At 39.5% G+C, this 22,366-nt stretch overlaps 1 protein-coding gene and 1 non-coding gene across 3 annotated transcripts in view; both read left to right on the top strand.

The window, feature by feature from the left end:
• The window catches only part of SOAT1 (sterol O-acyltransferase 1), an 84,715-nt gene that overhangs the window by 44,339 nt on the left and 18,010 nt on the right, over positions 1-22,366 (top strand). For both annotated transcript variants that reach the window (XM_043568907.1, XM_043568908.1), the window contains 4 exons: positions 17,020-17,168; positions 18,015-18,074; positions 20,651-20,758; positions 21,640-21,922. In XM_043568907.1, the coding sequence (XP_043424842.1) occupies positions 17,020-17,168; positions 18,015-18,074; positions 20,651-20,758; positions 21,640-21,922 (600 nt within the window). The remainder of the gene's footprint in view (positions 1-17,019; positions 17,169-18,014; positions 18,075-20,650; positions 20,759-21,639; positions 21,923-22,366) is intronic.
• On the top strand, positions 11,438-11,540 carry LOC122476687. Its single transcript, XR_006295597.1, has one exon. It is a non-coding gene; the product is annotated as a U6 spliceosomal RNA (small nuclear RNA).

Raw genomic sequence — 22,366 nt, forward strand, 5'->3', positions numbered from 1 at the left:
TAGCTCCATGGTTTAGAAACCATGTAGAGTTAGGGTAGGGAGCTCTGTTTCCTAAAGTTTTTAATGCTCACTTGCTTAAGGATTAATTTACCTTTCTTATCAGTTGACACTATCCTGCTGTGGAACAGGAAGATAAGGTCTGCCACTTTGCATCCTACATTTAAAAACCAGATTGCTTTTTTCTCTTCCATCCTGTCCATCACTCTCACTTCGGGGCTTTTGCCAGCAGAACTTGATTTTTGTGAACCACGATATAGTTGAATGTGTGAATATCTGTGGAGGTATTTTATGAAAGGATCTATTGTGGTTCATAGTAAGGATTAAGTCTCCAGTAAGATTCCTTGTTAGGGATAAAGAAGAAATACCAAGTCAAAAACAACATGGAGCCATTTCAAGTGAGGCAGACTGTTCTACAGTTCAGAATTCAGAGGTGCCCTCAGGAAATGCTAGAAGACAAAGAAGATTTTTTTTTTTTTTTTTACTCTGAACTAATACTGTATGTGCCTAAATGTAATGTGACTTCAAATCCAAGGCAGTCTTTTTTCCAATGAGAAGATCACTTACAAACCTTATTGGGTCACCTTGAGTGTGTACACATCCATTAATGATGAAATAGGCCTGTTTTTATTTATTAATTTAGTGTGCATATGTGCCTTTATATAGGATAATTTAAATTTAGATATTTTTGTAATCATATTTCATGAAACACTATGTGCAAGATTGTTTACATCCGCTTTGGTATTAGTGTCTTGTAATTATAAGTGCTCGTTTTCCAGTTGTTCTCTAGTCCGGGACAGAAAGCTTTTCCTTTTGTCTAATCTTTTGGAAGTACAGCATTTTTTCAGTCCAGGGATGATGCTGGCTGGCACTGGAAGTTTTAGTACAAGTACCTATTTGCTTAACATTAACAGACCTCTCTCTACCCCCACTCATCCGTTCAGTGTGTTTGTGATTTCTACAGTGTAATGACTCACTGTATTTTTTGTTTGTTTACTCATTTTTTTTAATTTTTTTTTTCAATGTTTATTTATTTTTGGGACAGAGAGAGACAGAGCATGAACGGGGGAGGGGCAGAGAGAGAGGGAGACACAGAATCGGAAACAGGCTCCAGGCTCTGAGCCATCAGCCCAGAGCCTGACGCGGGGCTCGAACTCCCGGACCGCGAGATCGTGACCTGGCTGAAGTCAGACGCTTAACCGACTGCGCCACCCAGGCGCCCCTGTTTACTCATTTTTTGAGAGAGCGAGCGAGCGAGTGGGGGTGCAGAGAGAGAGAGGGAGAATCCAAAGCAGGGTTTAGGCTCTCAGCTGTTGGCACAGCCCAACACAGGGCTCAAATTCACGATCTGTGAGATCATGACCTGAGCCTAAGTCGGGCACTTAACTAACTCAAGCCACCCAGGCGGCCCTGACTCATTGTATTTTTTATAAAGTAGTATTCAGTGGTGTATTTACTATGCTTGAAACCGTGAGTCTAGACTTCGAGCTAACAGTGTGTTAAGTTTTTATTTATTTTTTTCTGATTTTATTGGGTTACCTGTATAAGCCTTCATGACTGCAGTGATCAAGATCATTTCTGGTGCATGTCTTTTCCATTTAATAATTTGTTCCGTTGTGAGTGACTGTTTAAAGAGTTGATTATTAGGTAACCTTCACTTATCTAAGGGATAACTTATAATTTTGGCTAGCAAAAGAAAAATCTTTAAGGGCGCATGTGCTGTTTTTAAGGGCTTATTCTTGCAAATATAGTGATAAAAGAAATTTTGTTTTTGTGGCAGACTAGAGTATTTCTGACCCTTATTCCTCTAGACTGGCTGGACACACCTGGGTTTATGTTCTGTTACTTTTCTAATTCCCCTTCTGTTCCTCTTGTTCCTTCTCCACCGCCCAGCAAGAACACAAAGCCCTTATCTGTTCTGTTTGTGAGGGAAATTTTCAAATAAGTGAACCGGCTGTCTTACTGTTTATTTAAAAAAAAAATCTGAAGTGGGAGAGGAATTCTTTTTGAATGCAGAATCTCAAATCCAAAGAGTAAAGGGAGGGAGTATGGAGTGGGAAGCAGAGGTCAGGGGAAAGCCACATGGTGGGCAGAGGGGGGAGGTTTCAAGGATTTAAGTTGCAAGTTTTGTTATGAAGAGAATATCCTACTTATCCGCTTTACATATTAATCAGTGAATAAAAGTATTACGTTTTTAGTTTGGTCAGTTAGGAGGATCTGAAGGAGAGAAAGAAATGAGTGAAAGAATGGAAAAGAAACTGAGGGGAAAGGGAAGGTGGATATTGGTTAATCTAGTATTTATTACTCTGTGTTGTACCAGTGCTGGTGACATAGTGGAGCAAGATTCGCTCCCTGTTGTTGGGGAGGACGTAGCTCGAGCACAAGCGTGGAGGTAAGAGGCTCACGCCGTCTATCAGAAATGACACTTGATCAGCATCTGCGCCCCTGTTGGGGCACGATAGAAAGAAAAATACAGTTGCAAAATTGTAAAGCTAGATTGTAAAGCATTTGCTTCTCTGCCTTCATGCCCTGTTCGGAAAGCTCCTTCCACTTGAAACTTTCTTTAACTTCCTGTTTCACCAGTCAGAATACTGTCTGTCCTTGAAGTTGTAGTTCCTGTTCCCGCTTCCACAGTTTTCTAAGTACCAGCTTGAACCGATGTCCTCCCTCCTTTATACTTTATACTTTACACCTAGTGTGTACCCTGAGTCTGTACTCTGCCTTTATTACACAGTGCTTTCTAAATGAAATCACTAAAATTCTTTTGGTGAACTTTTGGTGATTTGACTTAGGAATGTTTTTATTGGCAATTTGATATCTAAAGAGATAGACATTGTTTATTAATTGGAATGCTTTTGAGGGAGATGTATTAGGAATGCAGTGCTGATCTGAAGTTGAAGATGATGTATAGAGTTTGGAGACAAAAGATAGGAAGCTATTGTGATACTTTAGTATTACTGAGTAAACAGGCAGGGAGGAGAAGGGAACTACATTTAGATGTCTTGTTATGGGCCACAACTTGTACTAGGTGTTTTACGTTTTACGTACATAATTTCATTAAATTATCCCACTTACAAGAGCGATTTCTTTTCTTTTTTTTTTTTTTTATACAAGAGCGATTTCTTAACTGCTTATATTTTGTTGTTTTGTTTTGTGACTTCATATTTACTAATGTGAGATGACCATTGAGGTGACAGGTATGTGAATATTGTTTGGAGCCATAAAATGGACTTCTTTTCTCTTTTGGGTTTTTAGAAATAATTTTTAAAACAAACGAAAATCAAGAATCTTTGTAGTTATTTGTAATTTGGAGTCCTGCTCTAACCCATTTGGTCACTCAACTACATTGGACCATCTTCCCCTAATCTTTAAGGTGAGGACATGGGGCTAGCTACCTCCAGGGCCCCCTTCAGCTCCAATAGTCTGTGTCATTGTGTCGCTCACTTAAACTTTTGTTCCTAATTCACTGTTTTTGTGGTGTGAAGGGAATGGGTAGTCTGTAGATTTTATGGGGCGACTCTTTTCAGCTCCACAGAACTGGAGTTGTCAGATAAAGTACAGTAGGCTTACATTTATTTGTTGTTTGTTTATTCCAGATAAACAACAAATAATTTTTTAGTCATCATGCAATATTTGAGACATAATTAGGCCAAAAAAGCCCTTTGTGTCAGGTTCACATTTAACTGGGTGTACTGTATGCTCATTTGCTAAATATGACCGACAAAGAGCTCTCTGAAAGATGGAAGAGCTCATGTTAAAGAAAGGTGTGCAAAGGGTTGTCAAGTACTGAGCAAGCTCTTCAGTCTGAAGGGAAGAGGAATAAGAGATGATGAAACTAGTGGTTGAACTGATTGAATCTCTTAAGGTCACATCTAGGTCCAAGTGCTGTCATCAGAAATTTTTAAGTACTTAATTACAAAAAAAAAAAAAAAAAAATCCGGTGCTGGTGGGATCATACAACATTGTGTAACCCCAAGTCGTGACCTTTTGAAATGCTCAGAATTGTGTTGTAATCAGACTTAAAAGCGCTTGGACTAGTCCAAGAGAAACTCAAGTGATGAAGTCCCAACCAACTTATGTTAATAAATTAGCTTCGTTTTAACATTGTGTTAGTGAAACTATCAAATTATTTCTTTGGTTGCAAGTAAAAGAAACCTACTTTGGCTTATTTAAGGAAAAGAAAATACATTTGAAAGATATTAATGTATCTCTGGGAATCCTAGAAGTTGAACACTTTAGCTTTTGAAAATGGAAAAGGGCTTTAGTAGCAAGAGTTCAGATATTTCTGAATTTTTCAGTTAATAACCTTATTATTCAGTTAATTTTTCAGTTAATAACCTTGTCCCTCTTTTTAAGCTCAGAGTTGTAGATCTTCGAGAGGGAGAATTGGGATTTTGGCCAGAAGGGCAGGGCCGTATGGTACAGCCCTGGCCTAGACACTCAGTTTCTGTCTTTACCCTTGAGGACAGTTTCCAGAGAAAAGAGGATGAGAAGAGTTAAAAAGGGAGTGCCTTGATGCCGCTGATTATCGTGGAGCTTTTATTAATGTAGACAGCGTTGTAGAGGGAATGCTAGGTCTCATGTGAGGGGATGAAAAATTACTTCCTGTTTCTATTTCTTAAAAACACATATTGCAACATATTTCATTTCCTTCTGTTGTAGCATTTCCAATACTATTTTACACATCAATACCTTATGCTATTGCCTAACTATTATAAATGAGCAAACTGTCATGAGTAAGGCTGGGATGGCATGTCTGCAAATGAGGACTTCCTTTCATGGTTTATTGCTCATCCAAGGAACCTCTTCCAAAAAAGTTTTTGGAGAGTGCCAGTCCATTTGATATATTGGCAAGACTGCTGGAGACATAAGTAAGTCTGAGTCTTTTCGGCCTAGAAATTCTTTGATTATTGTATACTTTGAGGTTAGGTTGTGCTCACACAAGATAAACACAAGAGAAACACAAATAATTGTGGCTTAAACAAGATAGATGTGTATTGCCCTCTCATGTAAATGATGTAGAGGTGGGAAGTCTAGGACGGTTATGGTGACTCTGTGGCCCTCCAGGACCCTGGTCCCTTCTACCTCTGTGCTGTACCATTGTAGGCTGTGATCCTCTTTTTTGTTGTCCAAGTGATTCGAGCCGTTTCATCTAAGTTTCACGGAGCAGGATCGAGTTAGGAAGAAAAGTAGGTTGACACCTAACAGCCTCTATTACAACTGTCCATTCTACTTTCCTTCCCTTGACCTTCTGGTCAAATCTTTTGGCTGTGTGACTGTAGCCTTCTGATATTTCCCTTTCTCATTTTGCCTAAATGCGTAGATGAGTCAGTCTCTAGTCTCCTTTGATGAACCTTGGGAAAATCAGTTTATTGTTCTTAGGATTTCGTCGGTTATAAAATGCAGATAGGTGCCTGTTATATTGCCCTCTCAGGGAATGTTCAGTAATCTAGCTCCTTGAATTACCAACTAGTCAGTTCTTTTGTCAGGCAATATGTTAGGTGCTGGGATTCTGAAGAAGTCATGTTTTCTGTCCTCATGCTGGCTCAGAACGCTCTGTATAGAATAGGTTAACAGAGGAACAACAACTCAATCAGATACTTTTTTTTTTTTAATTTTTTTTTCAACGTTTTTTATTTTATTTTGGGGACAGAGAGAGACAGAGCATGAACGGGGTAGGGGCAGAGAGAGAGGGAGACACAGAATCGGAAACAGGCTCCAGGCTCCGAGCCATCAGCCCAGAGCCGGACGCGGGGCTCGAACTCACGGACCGCGAGATCGCGACCTGGCTGAAGTTGGACGCTTAACCGACTGCGCCACCCAGGCGCCCCTCAATCAGATACTTTAAAAATGCTCTTTGAAAGCTATAAAGTGGTGTCAGTGTAAGTTGCTACTTGTGGTAAGAAGTTACATAATTTTAGAGCTTTATTGAAAACCTTATAGGTGGGAGTTACTCCTTATTTTACATTAGTGAGAATCCAAAGCATCGAAACTAGTCAGATGGTAATGTTCTGCATATCACCGAACATTCTGGTTCTGCTCTACCCCCCAATATTTTGTTTTCTTTCTTCCATCATACACACAGATCCATGCAGACAGTGTAGACACATGTAGGCGTGTACATCATAGATACATCGGCAAAATAAGCAATAATTTATATGTTCAGTTATATATTTTTAAACATTTTGTGGGTTTTTTTTGTGTGTTAAAATGTTCTTTGACAATGTGATATAAAATGATTTCATGATAGTCACTTGTATGAATGTATCATTGGTTATGACACTTTCTGGTTTTCTAGCGTTTAACAATGGCTTAGGAAGTTGGTAAAGATGATGAGAAATAGCAACATACATCATTTGGATAAGATGAGGGAACTGCTTAAGCAGATGAAGATAAATAAATGTGTTTCACCTCAGTTTAGATTGATAAAAATAAGATATCAGGAATATCATGGTCTGACTTAAGTTGGGAGACAGCTCAGGATGAATTTTATTTTAAATAAAAAGGATTATAATTTAGAGCTCTAATTTCATTAGCCACTGGGTTATCTTGAACCTTTGGCTTCTTGTTTTAAGGATTATGCAGTAGTTACACTCAAGACTTAACTTGCAAACAAGTGTTTCTTTTTAAATATGGAGGAGGAATTTATTATAATACACTATGACTGTAAACCTCTTTTACGTTAGTGTGTTGAAATGAAATGCAAATTTCATGAAATTTTGTGATAGGACTAATTTATTAAATTACCTACTATTTTCAGGCTACATGTACATTGTTCCCTTTTTTTTAGGTTTTTGCTTTTTTGGTTTATGGTGCTAATCATAAAGAAAAAATTTTAGCTCCAGTATGGTAGAAACTGATATAATGTCATATGATGTCTAAGGTCATCTAGACTGGGGGTTCTAATCCTGGTTCTCTAGTTTACAAGGTCTGTGACCTTGGGTCACATTACTTGTGACCACCAAGGTCTGTGACCAAGTCACATTACTTGATTTGTTCGAGCTTAGATCTCTCCTGTGTAAAGTAGGAATTATGTTGCCAATTTTACGAAGATTGTTTTAAGACTAATAATATATAAAGGCCCCTAACACAGTATCACAGACATTAAGTCCCAGCCATTACTAACAATAGCAACAGTAGTGATTTTTAGTCCCTTTTCCCTCCTGGCTTTTAGTAAGAAATCAGGGTGAGGGAATTCTTCTAGACAAGTACTTTCTGCTTTGTAATAGACCTTGAGTAGTCAGCAGTGGTATGAGTAGGAGTTTCAGTGCTAGGGCTTGGTTTCCAAAGCTGTTTGGAAATACACTTAACACGTAAACAGTCTTGCAAGTTGCTTTGCTGAGAGCTAGATGTACAGTGGTTAACAAGAAGACATACTGTTTAAAGTCAGGCGGGGGAGGCAGACATTAAGACACCAAAAAATAGAAATGTATATAATGTTAGATGATATTAAGTGCTATGAAGGAAACGAATAAGGTACAGTAGCTTTAGTGTGAACTGTTAGGAGAAACCTCTCTTGAGGAGTTAATTTAGTTTAAGACCCAAACATTATATTACCTATTCTATTGTCTTATCTGTTTTGTTCAGAAAGGTCAGGTTTCTGGTTCCATGCCACTGTGAGGTTAAAAGTTCTCTGTGCAAAACTGGGCATTGAGTCAGAGACGTAAGTTCACGGACTAGCAATGTGACCTTGGAGTCAGGGTGTAATTTTTTACACACCGTCCTCAGTATGTATTTGTACTTTGTATTTCTTTCTCTGTTTACTTTTTTATTTTTTCCATGCCTCTGTGCCTTTGAAGGGGTGATTTTATCTATCCATAAATGACCCTGCACTTGTCTCGTTTTAAAACTCAGTTCAGGGTAACCTGTACTTGGAAGGCTTTTTAGAAGAATTATCTCTCTAAAATGCAAATCGAAACATGCTTATAAAACGTGTTTAAAACCTCATTGTGGGTCACCTGGTTAAGCACCCAAGGCTTGATTTCTGCTCGGGTCATGATCTCACGGTTGTGAGATTGTGCCCTGCCCGTCCAGCTCGGTGCTGAGCCCAGATCCTGCTTGGGCTTCTCTCTCCCCTTCTCTCTGTGCCCCCCCCCCCCCCACGTGCACTCTCAAAATATATAGACATTAAAAAAAACCAAAACATCATTGGTTTCCTGTTGCCTTTATGATAAAACGAACAGTTCTTACAATGGCCTGAAGGTCTGTCACAGTCTGGCCCCTTTGCTTCTTCAGCCTCATCTCTGATCGCGCATGCGCGCCTTCACTAAGTGTTTGGACCATAGGATCTTTGCTTCATGATGGTTGTTCCCCATTCTTAGAATCTTAGAGGTTGTCCAGTTCAGCTGCTTATTTTTAAAAATGAGGTTTCTTTCAGAGGGGGTCTGGTGGGGGGATGGGCAAAATGGATGAAAGGGAGTGGGAGATACTGGCTTCAGTTAATGGAATGAGGAAGTCATGGGAATTAAAGGCACAGGTTAGGGAATATAGTCAGTGGTATATTGTAAAAGTGTTGTATGGTGACAGATAGTAGCTGCCTTTGTGGGCACAGCATCACGTATAGAGTTGTCGAGTCACTGTGTTGTACCACCTGAAACTAATGTAACATCGTGTGTGAACTACACTCAAAAATCGTTTTTAAAAAATGAAGTTTCTTGGGGCTCTTAAAATACAGTGATTCTGTTTAAATAGATTAAGCACGCTGCTTTTCTAGTTTCTCATTAACTGCCTGCCTCCTTCCTTTGGTCATCCTTCCGTCTGTCTGTCATCGTGCTGGGACAATCATGGGCCATGGGCTAGGTGAAATTAATATTAATAGAGATGAAATTGAGAACATAAGCAAGTTAGGAAGCCTGTAACACCCCAACCTCCCTTTCAGGTTGCTGATACCAGCTATTCAGATTTCTAGTGATCACATTGTGAAGTTCTGTAATTAGTGACAGTCTCATGTTCTGGAAGAACTCCAAAGGCAGAAGTGGAGCACTGTTTGTACTGTATTTTTCTATATTTGCTCTTATAAGGGGAGTGACAGTAACAAGCAGTCACTATTTTCATCAGTATTTGGATCCATGAAATGAGGAGGCTGAGGAAACTCCGTGTCCACAACAGAGTTCTTCCTTGTGTCTGGGTGGCCCCAGCTTCTGTTAACTTTGATACCTCAGAAAAAGGACAAATCTGGGCATTAAGTAATGAATATTAGGCATCTTGTGGATACGGTGCTGTGTATAGGAATGTGGTAGATTTGAACCTTTTAATAGTTACAGTGCAATGACGTGGATACGGCTAGAGGGTATGATGCCAAGTGAATAAGTCAGAGAGACATTGCACTCATGTGGAATTTTAGAAACAAAACAAATGAGCCAAGGGGGAGAAAAAGAGAGAGGGAGAGGCCAACCAAGAAATGGACTCAACCTTAGGGAACAAACTGTTGGTTACCAGAGGGGAGGGGGGGGTGGGTTCGGTGTAAGTAGGCCACGGGGAATTAAGGAGGGCGCTTGATGTGCCGAGCACCGGGTAACGCTGAAACACTATATTGTATACCTAAAACGAATATTACTCTGTATGTGAGCTAATTGGAATTTAAATAAAAAATGATAAATCATTACAGCACGATTTTTATTTTACATTGGTTTTGTTTGTCTGTTTGTTTGTCCTTCACTGGTTAGCTCTGACTGGGTTGGAGCAGCAGATGTCTGTCTGTAGGGTGATAACTATGTCAGATCCTGTGCTGGGCATTTTTTGCAGGGGCTTTTGTTTTGGGACTTTTTTTTTTTTTTCACACCACAGTTTAGCAAGTTAGATGTTTTTTGTCTGAGTTTTGCACATGAGTAACTGTGGTAAAAGTGAAATAGCTTGCCTGAGGCCACACTCAAATGGTAGAGGTAGAATTTGAACCCAGGTCTGCCTAGCTGAAAGCTTGTATTTTTCTATTTTATTACTCAACACTAAAGATATCTTTTTCCTACCTGCATACAAATTCTACCTCAGGAAAAGGAGACGTAAGTTAATCATATTAAAATAGTACCTTTTGGGGGCACCTGGGTGGCTCAGTCGGTTAAGCACCCGACTTCGGCTCAGGTCATGATCTCACGGCTCACGTGTTTGAGCCCCGCGCCGGGCTTTGTGCTGACAGCTCAGAGCCTGGAGCCTGTTTCGGATTCTGTGTCTCCCTCTCTCTCTGCCCTCCCCTGCTCGCGTGCTCACTGTCTCTCAAAAATAAATAAACATTTAAAAAAAAAAAAGGTACCTTTTTAGCTCAGCATCCCCAAGAAGTGTTCTGTCCTGTCCAGGGTATGAGCGGTTGAGGTCATATGTGGGGGGGAGGGGATTGTGAAAGCAAGTTACAAGGAGTCTTGACATCTGTCACCATCTTCTACTGGCCCTCACGCTATTGGGATGACTGATTTAATTCTTTTACCTTGTCTCTTCTCTGTTTCTCGTCACTCTCAATGCCACTTTGTGGTATTCCCTGCACCATTAATAATTTATGTCGTTCCTCTTTGGATGGTGAGCTCAGTGAGAGCAGGGCTGTGTCTGTCTTATTTATCACCCTAGGTGCTGAGTAAAGTGCTCTTTGTCCTCCAACTGGGTTTGGTTCTGGGGATTGGATAGTGGGTTGGGAGAGCAAGGGGACGCTCTTATTTGTGGAGCGACTGGAAAAGAAGAAAAGGTAGGAGTTTTGGAGTATGGAGAAAAAAGGGATAGAAGGAAGGGGAAAAGAAGAGGGTACAGTTGATGAAGAGGGTGAGGGTTGGGAGATTGTACTTTGCTCACTACAGGACCAGAGGCTGCAAGTTCTTTGGAGTGTAAGGCAAAGGCTTGTCTGGGGGGGTGTAGTGTGTAAGGCCAAGAGCTTGTGACAAAAGAAGCTGGCTCTGTACCCTATTCACCTTGAGTTGGGTGGGTTAGGACCTGATTTTAACGATTCTTACTGACATTTATGTAACATTATGATTTTTTTTTTCTTGCTTCCGGTCTACTTAAGCCAATACTTAATTGGGAAGGGGACTGGTCCCAGAATATGAGGAATCCTAGCTAAAAGGAACAGCTTGACTCTCTTTGCCACATTTCAAGATTCCAGGCTTTTTTTTTTCTTTAATTTTTTAAAAAAGTTTATTTATTTATATTTGAGGGAGAGAGAATCCCAAGCAGGCTCCTCACTAGTGAGGCTCGAACTCATCCATGAACTGTGAGATCATGACCTGAGCTGAAACCCAAGAGTTGGATGCTTAACTCACTGAAGCACCCAGGTGCCCCCCGCCTGACTTTTTAAGTTTCTTTATTTATTTTTTTTCGAAGTTTATTTATTTTGTTTGAGCATGCACCTCTCGATCTCAACGGTTGTGAGTTCAAGCCCCGCATTGGGTGTAGAGCCTACTTAAACAAAGGAGCTGTTCTGGCAAGGGCCACACAGCATCCTGAATTTAAATGGACAGCCCGTGTGCTCGCTTTGGCAGCACATATACTAAAATTGGCACGATGCGGACATCAGCATGGCCCCTGCGCAAGGATGACCTGCGGACTCAGTGGACAGCCACATTGTAGCAGGCGTCTGCATACCCTGCTGCAGGTTTGCCTCTCTAAGGAAAGTCCTTGCAGAGCCCGGCCTGGGGCTCATTCCCACGAACCACGAGAACCCTGAGAACCTGAGCTGAAATCAAGAATCCAGCACGGAACTGTAGGAACTGTAACTACTGAGCCTCCCAGGCGCCCCGCAGGTTTCTTTTTTTAATGCTGAGCAAAATGTCAGTGGTCTGATTTGAATAGGGAGCAGAGTGTTAAGACCTTATGCTGGGTAGCCCCTCGTCCTGCCTCCCTCTCCTCCTTTTCTTGTTTCAGGTAGGCTCTGCGTCCTCCGTTGGGCTTGAACTCATGACCCTGAGATCAAGAGTCACGTGCTCGACCATCTGAGCCAGCCCCACCCCTCCTTTCTGACCTCAACTCTTATCACTCCTCTTCAGCTGTGACATCCTGCTTCCTTAATATTTCTCACATTAGCTCAGGGTGTTCCCGCCTCAGGGTTTTTTGCAATGATCCTTTTTTCTTCCTGATACTTTTCCCACAGATACTCACTAACTTGTCCTCTTACCTCCTTCACATCTTCTCCAGTGTACTACTGTCTTCGAGGCGAAATTTCCTTGACCTCTGTGAAAAACACCTTCCCCTGCCTCCCCCCCCACCCCCCACTGTCCCCAGTACCTTTGCATTATTTCTTTCCCAAACACCTGGCCTGCATTCTGTTATGTCTTGTCTACCCTCGTTGGAATTTTAAGCTCCATGAAGACAGGGACTTGGTTTTGTTCATTGTATCTCTAGTGCCTGGAACTGCATGGGACAACATTTTCATACGAGCTGGAAAAAAAAATCTTTATTAATCAGTCCAACTCTAGAGATTAAATGAGAACGCACCTTTTTTGTTTGCCACTTTTTTTTTATTTTGTTTTGTTTGTTGGGGAAGCATTCTATTGCAAAATTTCAAAATATGAGGATGGACATATAATTGAAATGGAACAGGCAAAAGAACTAAAATAAAATACTAGGAGGTAACCTTCATATGAAAAAATAATTCTATAAAGCTTTTTATTCTTTCTTCCAGGGAACATAGGTCCTTAATAATATTTTGTTCTTAAAAGCAGCCTGTGTGGTTCACTTCTGCTGTTTTGGCTCATACTTTCCTATCTCTCTCCATTTCATCACATCGTCTCCTTCTGGCACTTTTCCTTTTTTTATTTTATTTTATTTTATTTTTGAGGTTTCAGCTCAGCTCCCAGTTCAAAAAAGACACTTCCAGTCATCTCCTACTTGCTTTCTTTGCTGATATCCTGTATGTTGCTCAGGTGACACTTAGGTGGTCCACTGTGTATTGTTTATATGTGTATATCTTGTATTTTCCATCTCTGTCTGCTGTCTTGCGGCAGCTGGGATTTTATTGTAATCTCACTGCTCAGGACCCAAAAGGCATTTGGGAATTGCGGGAGCAGTTTTGATGCAGATGGACTGGGTCTGAGGACCCAGAGAGAGGGGGTGTCCCACAGGACCAGCCAGGAGGGTCCTTGGCTTTGTGCAAGATGGAAATCCAACCCCCACTGAGAGGAAGTGAGAACAGAGTTTATTGAACACCAAGAGTGAAGATAAAGGAGTGTCTGGGAAACTTGGAAAGAGGAGTGAGACTTGTCTTTCCTTGGAGTCCAGGTTTTTTATTGAGGATTGTGGTCTGGTGACATGTCTTCTCAGGCATTCGGAACAAAGACACACATTTAGGTGTCCTTTCTAAGTCACTTATGCCCTGGAGCCCAGGGGTCTTGGAAAATCCGTCATGACCACCCCACCTGGTCACTTTTAGGTGTTATCTCTTGTGCTGCAAGACTCCAAAGAAATCACTAACTCCTTGACCTTTATAGGGAGGACTTACATTATCTGATCTGTAAGGTGTATGTAAGGCCGGGGTAGGAGTCCTAGCAAGAATAGAAGTAGGAAAAGGAACAGAAAAGCAGTATTTCATGGGATCCCTTTAGTTTCCCTGTCTCAATTTGAAAGACCTTCATGTGCTTCCATTAGATACATTGATATTTTTAGGCTTACTTTTAAAGACTTAGTCAAGCTCTTAGTATAACACAACCTAGACAAATGCTACTTGTGATATTTTAGGCTCAACCTAAACAGTTTAGTTAGGGGAATGAGCATTTATTTCTTGAAACAATTGTAAGACTTTTTCCTTTATGTGTATGAGTCCTATCAATTTAAAAATGCTCAGATTTACAATTTGAATACTTATAATAGGTGGCCCGTTATAACCTGAAGAATATGTTTTTGGTTCATACTTTTTAAAAACTGTGGATATGTAAGTTTTAAGATGGTAAAAATAGTTTGAGAGCAAAATATATAACAATTTTATGTTATGAAAGTGTGTGTGTGTTACGGTTAGGTAAATATATAGTTGGGGAGGTAGTAACAAATATTATCGTATAAATGTTGATATCCTGTGGAAATGACATGACCTAAAATACAAACAGTGGGTCTTTGTGGGTGTAGGGGTGGCTTGAGAGGAAAAGGGACTTAAATTATATAATGATGCCATAATACTGACTTTTTACTTTTTGTTATTTTCCACATAAAAATTGGAAGAGAAATAGATTGTCATTTTAATCATTTCTGTTATTTTGTTTTTATACATCTTTTGTAGAAGTTCGTTTAGTAGGGGATTACTTTGATATTTTGATTGATGCATAAAAGGGTTAAATTTTTAAAAGACATAATTAGCATGTTGCTTTTTCAATAGCCATTTCTGCATCTGCAGCTTGGCTGTGGAAATCAGTTTTCTGTTTTTACTTCTGTGAGCTCACTGAACATGGATTTCTTTTCTTTTCTTTTTCTTTTTAATAATTTATTGTCAAATTGGTTTCCATACAACACCCACTGCTCATCCCAACAGGTGCCCTCCTCAATGCCCATCACCTACTTTCCCCTCTCCCCCACCCCCCATCAACCCTCAGTTTGTTTCCAGTATTTAAGAGTCTCTTAGGGTTTGCCTCCTTCCCTCCCTATAACTTTTTATCCCCCTCCCTTCCCCTCCCCCACGGTCTTCTGTTAAGTTTCTCAGGATCCTCATAGGAGTGAGAACGTACGGTATCTGTCTTCCTCTGCCTGACTTATTTCACTTAGCATAATACTCTCCCGTTCCATCCACGTTGCTACAAAGGGCCAGATTTCATTCTTTCTCGTTGCCAAACAGTATTCTGTTGTATACATAAACCACAATTTCTTTATCCATTTGTCAGTTGATGGACATTTAGGCTCTTTCCATAATTTGGCTATTGTTGAAAATGCTGCTATAAACATTGGGGTGCAAGTGCCCCTATGCATCAGCACTCCAGTATCCCTCGGGTAAATTTGTAGCAGTGCTATTGCTGGGTCATAGGGTAGGTCTATTTTTAATTTTTTGAGGAACCTCCACACTGTTTTCCACAGCGGCTGCACCAGTTTGCATTCCCACCAACAGTGCAAGAGGGTTCCCGTTTCCCCACATCCTCTCCAGCATCTGTAGTCTCCTGATTTGTTCGTTTTAGCCACTCTGACTGGCGTGAGGTGATATCTCAGTGTGGTTTTGATTTGTATTTCCCTGATGAGGAGTGACGTTGAGCATCTTTTCATGTGCCTGTTGGCCATCTGGATGTCTTCTTTAGAGAAGTGTCTATTCATGTCTTCTGCCCATTTCTTCCCTGGATTATTTGTGTTTCAGGTGTGGAGTTTGGTGAGCTCTTCATAGATTTTGGATACTGGCACTTTATCGGATATGTCATTTGCAAATATCTTTTCCCATTCCATCGGTTGCCTTTTAGTTTTGTTGATTATTTCCTTTGCAGTGCAGAAGCTTTTTATCTTGATGAGGTCCCAATTGTTCATTTTTGCTTTTAATTCCCTTGCATTTGGATATGTGTCAAGTAAGAAATTGCTGCGGCTGAGGTCAGAGAGGTTTTTTCCTGCTTTCTCCTCTAGGGTTTTGATGGTTTCCTGTCTCACATTCAGGTCTTTCATCCATTTTGAGTTTATTTTTGTGCATGGTGTAAGAAAGTGGTCTAGTTTCATTCTTCTGCATGTTGCTGTCCAGTTCTCCCAGCACCATTTGCTAAAGAGGCTGTCTTTTTTCCATTGGATATTCTTTCCTGCTTTGTGAAAGATTAGTTGGCCATACATTTGTGGGTCCAATCCTGGAGTCTCTGTTCTATTCCATTGGTCTATGTGTTTTTGTGCCAATACCATGCTGTCTTGATGATTACAGCTTTGTAGTAGAGGCTAAAGTCTGGGATTGCGATGCCTCCCGCTTTGGTCTTCAATGTTACTTTGGCTATTCGGAGTCTTTTGTAGTTCCATACAAATTTTAGGATTGCTTGTTCTAGCTTCGAGAAGAATGCTGGTGCGATTTTGATTCGGATTGCCCTGAATGTGTAGATTGCTTTGGGTGGCATTGACATTTTAACAATATTTATTTTTCCAATCCATAAGCACGGAATGTTTTCCCATTTCTTTTACTTCTTTAATTTCCTTCATAAGCTTTCTATAGTTTTCAGCATAGAGATCTTTTACATCTTTGGTTAGGTTTATTCCTAGGTATTTTATGATTCTTGGTGCAGTTGTGAATGGGATCAGTTTCTTTGTCTTTCTGTTGCTTCATTATTGGTGTATAAAAAAGCAACTGATTTCTGTACATTAATTTTGTATCCTGCAACTTTGCTGAATTCATGTATCAGTTCTAGCAGACTTTTGGTGGAGTCTGTCAGGTTTTCCATGTATAATATCATGTATGTCATCTGCAAAAAGTGAAAGCTTGACTTCATCTTTGCCAATTTTGATGCCTTTGATTTCCTTTTGTTGTCTGATTGCTGATGCTAGAACTTCAACAGTATGTTCAACACCAGTGGTGAGAATGGACATCCCTGTCGTGTTCGTGATCTCAGGGGGAAAGCTCTCAGTTTTTCCCCATTGAGGATGGTATTAGCTGTGGGCTTTTCATGTATGGTTTTTATGATGTTTAAGTATGTTCCTTCTATCCCGACTTTCTTGAGGGTTCTTATTCAGACAGGATGCTGTATTTTGTCAAATGTTTTTTCTGCATCTATTGACAGGATCATGTGGTTCTTATCCTTTCTTTTATTAATGTGATGTATCACATTAATTGATTCGTGAATACTGAACCAGCCCTGTAGTCCAGGAATGAATTCTGTTTGATCATGGTGAATAATTCTTTTTATATGTTGTTGAATTTGATTTGCTAGTATCTTGTTGAGAATTTTTGCATCCATGTTCATCAGGGATATTGGCCTGTAGTTGTCTTTTTTTGCTGGGTCTCTGTCTGGTTTGGGAATCAGAGTAATGCTGGCTTCATAGAATGAGTCTGGAAACATGGATTTCTTTTGATCTAGGTCTGTTTAAGAGAATCCTTTGGAAAAATGTTAATAACCTGCAAGCATGTGCTAGTTCCTAATGTGTTCTTTTTTTTTTTTTTTAATTTGTTTTAAAATTTAGGAATTGAAGCCATTTTTTATGAAGGAAGTTGGCAGTCACTTTGATGATTTTGTGAACAATCTCATTGAGAAATCAACATCATTAGACAGTGGTGGGTGTGCCATCACGAGCTTTTCTGTTCTTGAAGGAGATAAAAACCATAGAGCTAAGTAAGTATGAATATTAGTTTCTTTTAGTGCAAACATGTACTCTGATCATGCTCAGTAGTCAGAATATGGACTGCAGGAAAAATGCCTGGATTCACATGCTAATACCACTTTTTATTAGCTCTGTGTTGTCTTGGGCAAAGGAACCACTTGAAGGGTGGGTTTCTTCATCTTAATATGAGGATTATAACAAACATGTACCTCATTTAAGACCATGCCTTTTTTTTTTTTTTTCAAGGGAGAGAGGGTGCAAGTGAGCAAGGGGCAGAGAGAGAGAAGCTGGGCTCACCCAAAGTGGGGCTTCTGTTTTTTTGTTTTGTTTTTACCCAAAGTGGGGCTCATGCTCACCTGAAGTGGGGCCTGCGGTCGCCCAAAGTGGGGCTCAAAATCACAAAATGTGAGATCATGACCGGAGCCGAAATCAAGAGTCAGATGCTTAGCCAATAAGCCACCCAGGTGCCCTGGCATCATGAATTTCAGTGCAGTTTTGGAGGACAGGCCAGTAACAGCGTGTGAACTGGAGCAGGGCTAGAGGCCTGTTAGGAGAAGAGAGTGGCTGTCTGTGTGATGGCAGGCATGCATTTCCATAGGGGCTGGGCTATGGAGAGCCTTTGAACCCTGCTCTAGTGACATCTCTTCTTTCCTAACCAGATAGGCCTGTATATAGCTCACAGCATTGTTCAACATTAAATGATACAACATGCATAAAACCCTTAACATGGTGCCTGGGTCATAGTGAGAAGCTGCTTTATTAATGTTATATGCTATAGTTTCTCTTATCTATAGGTTTACATTTCTTAAAATAACTTGCTGTATTTATATTTTAATTTAATTTTTTGTTCTTTCCAGAGATCTCAGAGCACCTCCAGAACATGGAAAGATTTTTGTTGTAAGGCGGTCTCTCTTAGAGTGAGTATTTTTAGTTGCTTTTATTAAATTCTTAGTTTGAATTAAAAGTGTTCTGATTATTAAAATCACTGCTTAATCTACACATGTTTAGTGAGTTTGTTCTGTATTGATATAAATCATTGGTTTTGATACTTCTTGTATACTTGCTGTCTCTTTTCCTCCTCTGTGATCTTCTGGTTCTATGTCTAGTTTTAAAGGAGGAGTTAGCGGTAACAATGGTTAACTGTCCTCTGATAAATTCCTTGAAGTTGTGATGCAGAGAACCTATTACTGAAAAAGCTAGAACAAAAGTTTTCTGATTAGGTAAACCCCATTATGAGAGTTCTGGTGTTGCTGCCTTCTTGGTATATTATGTATATTTTTCATGTCTTTGGCTGGCCAGCCGAGAGACTTGATAGTTTTCTCAGATTTACTTAGTTTAGAATCCTGATTGTGTGAATTTTATGGGAAAAAAAAAAATCAAGCAGTGTATATTAATCATGGCGACCTCATTTGTGAACTGCAAATTAAAGGTGTACTTTGGGTAGGTAATGATTGTTTCTTTTATAGTATTTCCTGAGTAGATCATTTATTTATTTACTCAGTCATTTATTTATTAACAGACTACTATAATTTCACCTGCATTAGTACAGGTCATCTGAAATAGTTGGGCTGGTGAAAAATTACCTGAGTGTCTTAATGTGCTTTTTAAAACCAATACATCTTCAGGGTGCCTGTGGCTCAGTTGGTTAAAGCATCTGACTCTTGATTTCAGCTCAGGTTATGGTCTTGGAGTTGTGGGATTGAGCCCTGCATTGGCCTCTGAGCTGGGCGTGGAGCCTGCGTGAGATTCTCTCCCTCTCCCTCTGCGCCCCCCCCACATACACCACATCCCATGCACGCTCTCTCTTTCTCTCAAAACAGAAAAAAATAACCATCTTCTACTTACCAAAATTTGCTTTCTGTGAGCCAACTTGATCTGTATTACTTAATTTTGATGAGAAGAAAAGAGGGGTACAGAGGATCTGAAGCAGGCTCTGTGCTAACAGCAGAGAGAGCCCCATGCAGGGCTTGAGCTCACGAACTGTGACGTCATGAGCTGAGCCGAAGTCGGACGCTTAACCAACTGAGCCATCTAGGCACCCCAAGAAGGCCAGTTTTCTGGACCTGTTATGTTATATAGAATACAGTTTCAGTATTTGCCACACTGTTGTTTGAAGAAATTTATCTTTTAAAATCTGTGTCTGGGGGGAAATGCAGGCTTTTCACATAAAAGGGAAAATAAATGATTTTGAACATTGTAATGAAGGTTTTAATGATAGAATTGTGCTATATAAAAAAATAAAATTCAAGTATCCGATAATTATAAAACATTTTTCTTTAAGTTTATTTATTTTTGAGAGAGAGACAGAGTGCGAGTTGGGGAGGGGCAGAGAGAGAGGGAGACACAGAATCTGAAGCAGGCTCCAGGCTCTGAGCTGTCAGCACAGAGCCTGACGCGGGGCTCAAACTCACAGACTGTGAGATCATGACCTGAGCCGAGGTCTGACGCCCAACCGACTGAGCCACCCAGGTGCCCTTATAAAACATTTTTGTAACCAAAGAAATAAATATTTTATGGCTCAGGTGGGTTTTTATTAGAATTTGAAGATTCCTAATCCAGGGCAATCTAAAATATCATCGAAAAGTTATTTAGATGATGAGCACACATCTTTGCAAAAACAAAGCTAAACAAACTTGTTTTAGTCAAATATAAAAAATACCTATTTAAGAAGGTGTCATCTAGAAAGTCATTGCTGTATTTTAAAAGTAGCCCTATCTTAAATGAAAAGATCAATGAGGATAGAAAATAAAAGCATTTGTAAATGGTTAAGTTTATAGATATGTAGGGTAGTGGTTGATTATCATCGTTATAGAAATGCATACATATGAATTTTTTTAATGTTTTTTAAAAATGTTTGAGAGAGAGAGAGAGTACAAGCAGGGAAGGGGCAGTGAGAGAGGGGGACAGAGGATCCAAAGCAGTCTCTGCATGACAGCAGCGAGCCACATGTGGGGCTCGAACTCACAAATGGTGAGATCACAACCTGAGCCAAAGTTGGACGCTCAACAGACTGAGCCACCCAGGCTCCCCACATGTATGTGAATCTTAACATGTTGGAAATAGATATCACCTAATGTAAGTTAAGTGTAGGGAGTGGAATGTAAGAATAAGATTTAAAAAAAAAAAAACCTTGTAATCTTTGGAATAGTTTTTGTGTTTTCCTGTTTTCATTGCCTTTTGCCTACTTACAAAACAGCCACTTCTGGCAGGTTTTCAAGAATGCCCATCATTTGTTTTAAATGTTTGACATCCATGCTATTTCTAGAAGGCAGTATCATTTTATTAGAAAGAACTTTATGCTAAGCTTTTACATTAAGTTTTTACCTATCTCTGCTTCAGATTTAATATTCTGTGATTACTACTGGAGATGTTTGCTCATGATTACTAGTCAAGGGTAGATTAAACCCCTGCCGAACTGCCTTAAGTGTTTAATATGTGGTGTTTTAAAATTAAATATAGATAATTAATTTATTGGTTTGAACTGCATTTACAGCGAGCTGTTTGAGGTGGACCACATCAGAACAATATATCACATGTTTATTGCCCTGCTCATTCTCTTTATCCTCAGCACACTCGTAGTAGATTACATTGATGAAGGAAGGTAAGGCAAGAAAACGAATGTTTGGCTAGTTCCTGCATGGGGTGTTGGGAGCTTTTGTGACGTTTAAATTTTGGTAAATTTTGGTGATTTGGTTAAGTTTGCTTCAGGAAATCCCAGAGCAGCTCACTGGAGGATGAGATTCCTCTCTCTCAAGAGCACAACTAAATGGAATATTGGAAGTTTCATTAGTTTTATTTTTCAAATGGTCTTTTTTAGTACATTTTAGCAGTTTCTAAATAATTTTCCTAAATGGGAAAATTTTGTATATACAGTTTATCAATTTTCTACGATGGTATGCATTTCAGGTTGTTACTAAAAATAAGTAGCTTATTGGAATTATGCTTGAAAAACATTTCTTTTTAATGTAAGAATGAAATTGTAACTTTAAAAATGATAGGGTGGTAATCATACATTGAATTATGTGCATTATCAGAAAGTCACATTTTGACATAATGGTTTAATAGTATATTAGTAGAGTTTTGAGTTATTCCTATTCTTAAAAATCATCTTTTGGACGTAACAGTGATTGCTATTTCAATACTTTAGATATTAACTTTATAATATCTTAGAACTGAAAATTTATGAATGTTAGAATCTAATCACAAGAAGTTTAAAGTTTTATTCTTTTAGGTTATCTTGGGTACCTTATGTTCAAAAACTATATTATGTTAGGGCTTTTAGAAAATTTGTTGTTGGGATACATTGTGAAGCAGAGGCTTTGGAGCAGTTCTGTCTCTAGCACAGCCCTTACCTCCACAACTAGAGTAGATTAATGTTGTCGTGTTTCCTAAGGTTCAGAGTTTTAGGTCTGAAAGTTTGGGATTCTGTGAGTCAACGCACATTAAAAATTTGTGTTCTTTCTCTGTGCTTCTTCTCCCTAGGCTGGTGCTCGAGTTCAATCTCATGTCTTACGCTTTTGGCAAATTTCCTATTGCCATGTGGACGTGGTGCACCATGTTCTTGAGTACACTTTCAATTCCCTATTTCCTCTTTCAACACTGGGCCAGAGGCTACAGCCGGAGTTCTCATCCAGTGGTCCATTGTCTCATCCATGGCTTCCTTTTCATGGTCTTCCTGATAGGAGTTCTAGGTTTGGGACCAACATATGTTGCATTAGCTTACACGCTCCCACCAGCTTCCCGGAGCATTGTCATACTTGAACAGGTAAGGTTTTGAATGTTGCCCAGTGCAGTGCAACTTAGTTATTTTAACTTAGTTAAAATAATACTGATGTTCTGTTATTTTTAGTTGTATTAGTTGGATACATCTTTCTATCTGGTTCTTTGTGCTATTGTGTATAAAATTAAAGTGGTAAACTAGATCATCTCCTATCTTAAAATTCATACTAGTTTCAGCATCCTCTGATTCTTGGTAATTATATTGAACTGTGCTGGGTGAATTCAAATTTTGTTCTTGAACATGTGTAGAAATCATTTAAAGTATAAAATATTTTTGTAATTAAAAACTCTATCTTTGAGGTGTCCGATTCATTGTTCTGTCATATAAACGGTTCCCATCTGAATAAAGGATTTATTTTGTTCATACACCCTTTAGAATTTTCTGACTTACATTGGCTATCTGTAATGTTCTGTGTGACTAATGGGAAGG

Source organism: Prionailurus bengalensis, chromosome E4 (genome assembly GCF_016509475.1).
Source record: "Prionailurus bengalensis isolate Pbe53 chromosome E4, Fcat_Pben_1.1_paternal_pri, whole genome shotgun sequence".
NCBI classification, from domain to species: domain Eukaryota; kingdom Metazoa; phylum Chordata; class Mammalia; order Carnivora; family Felidae; genus Prionailurus; species Prionailurus bengalensis.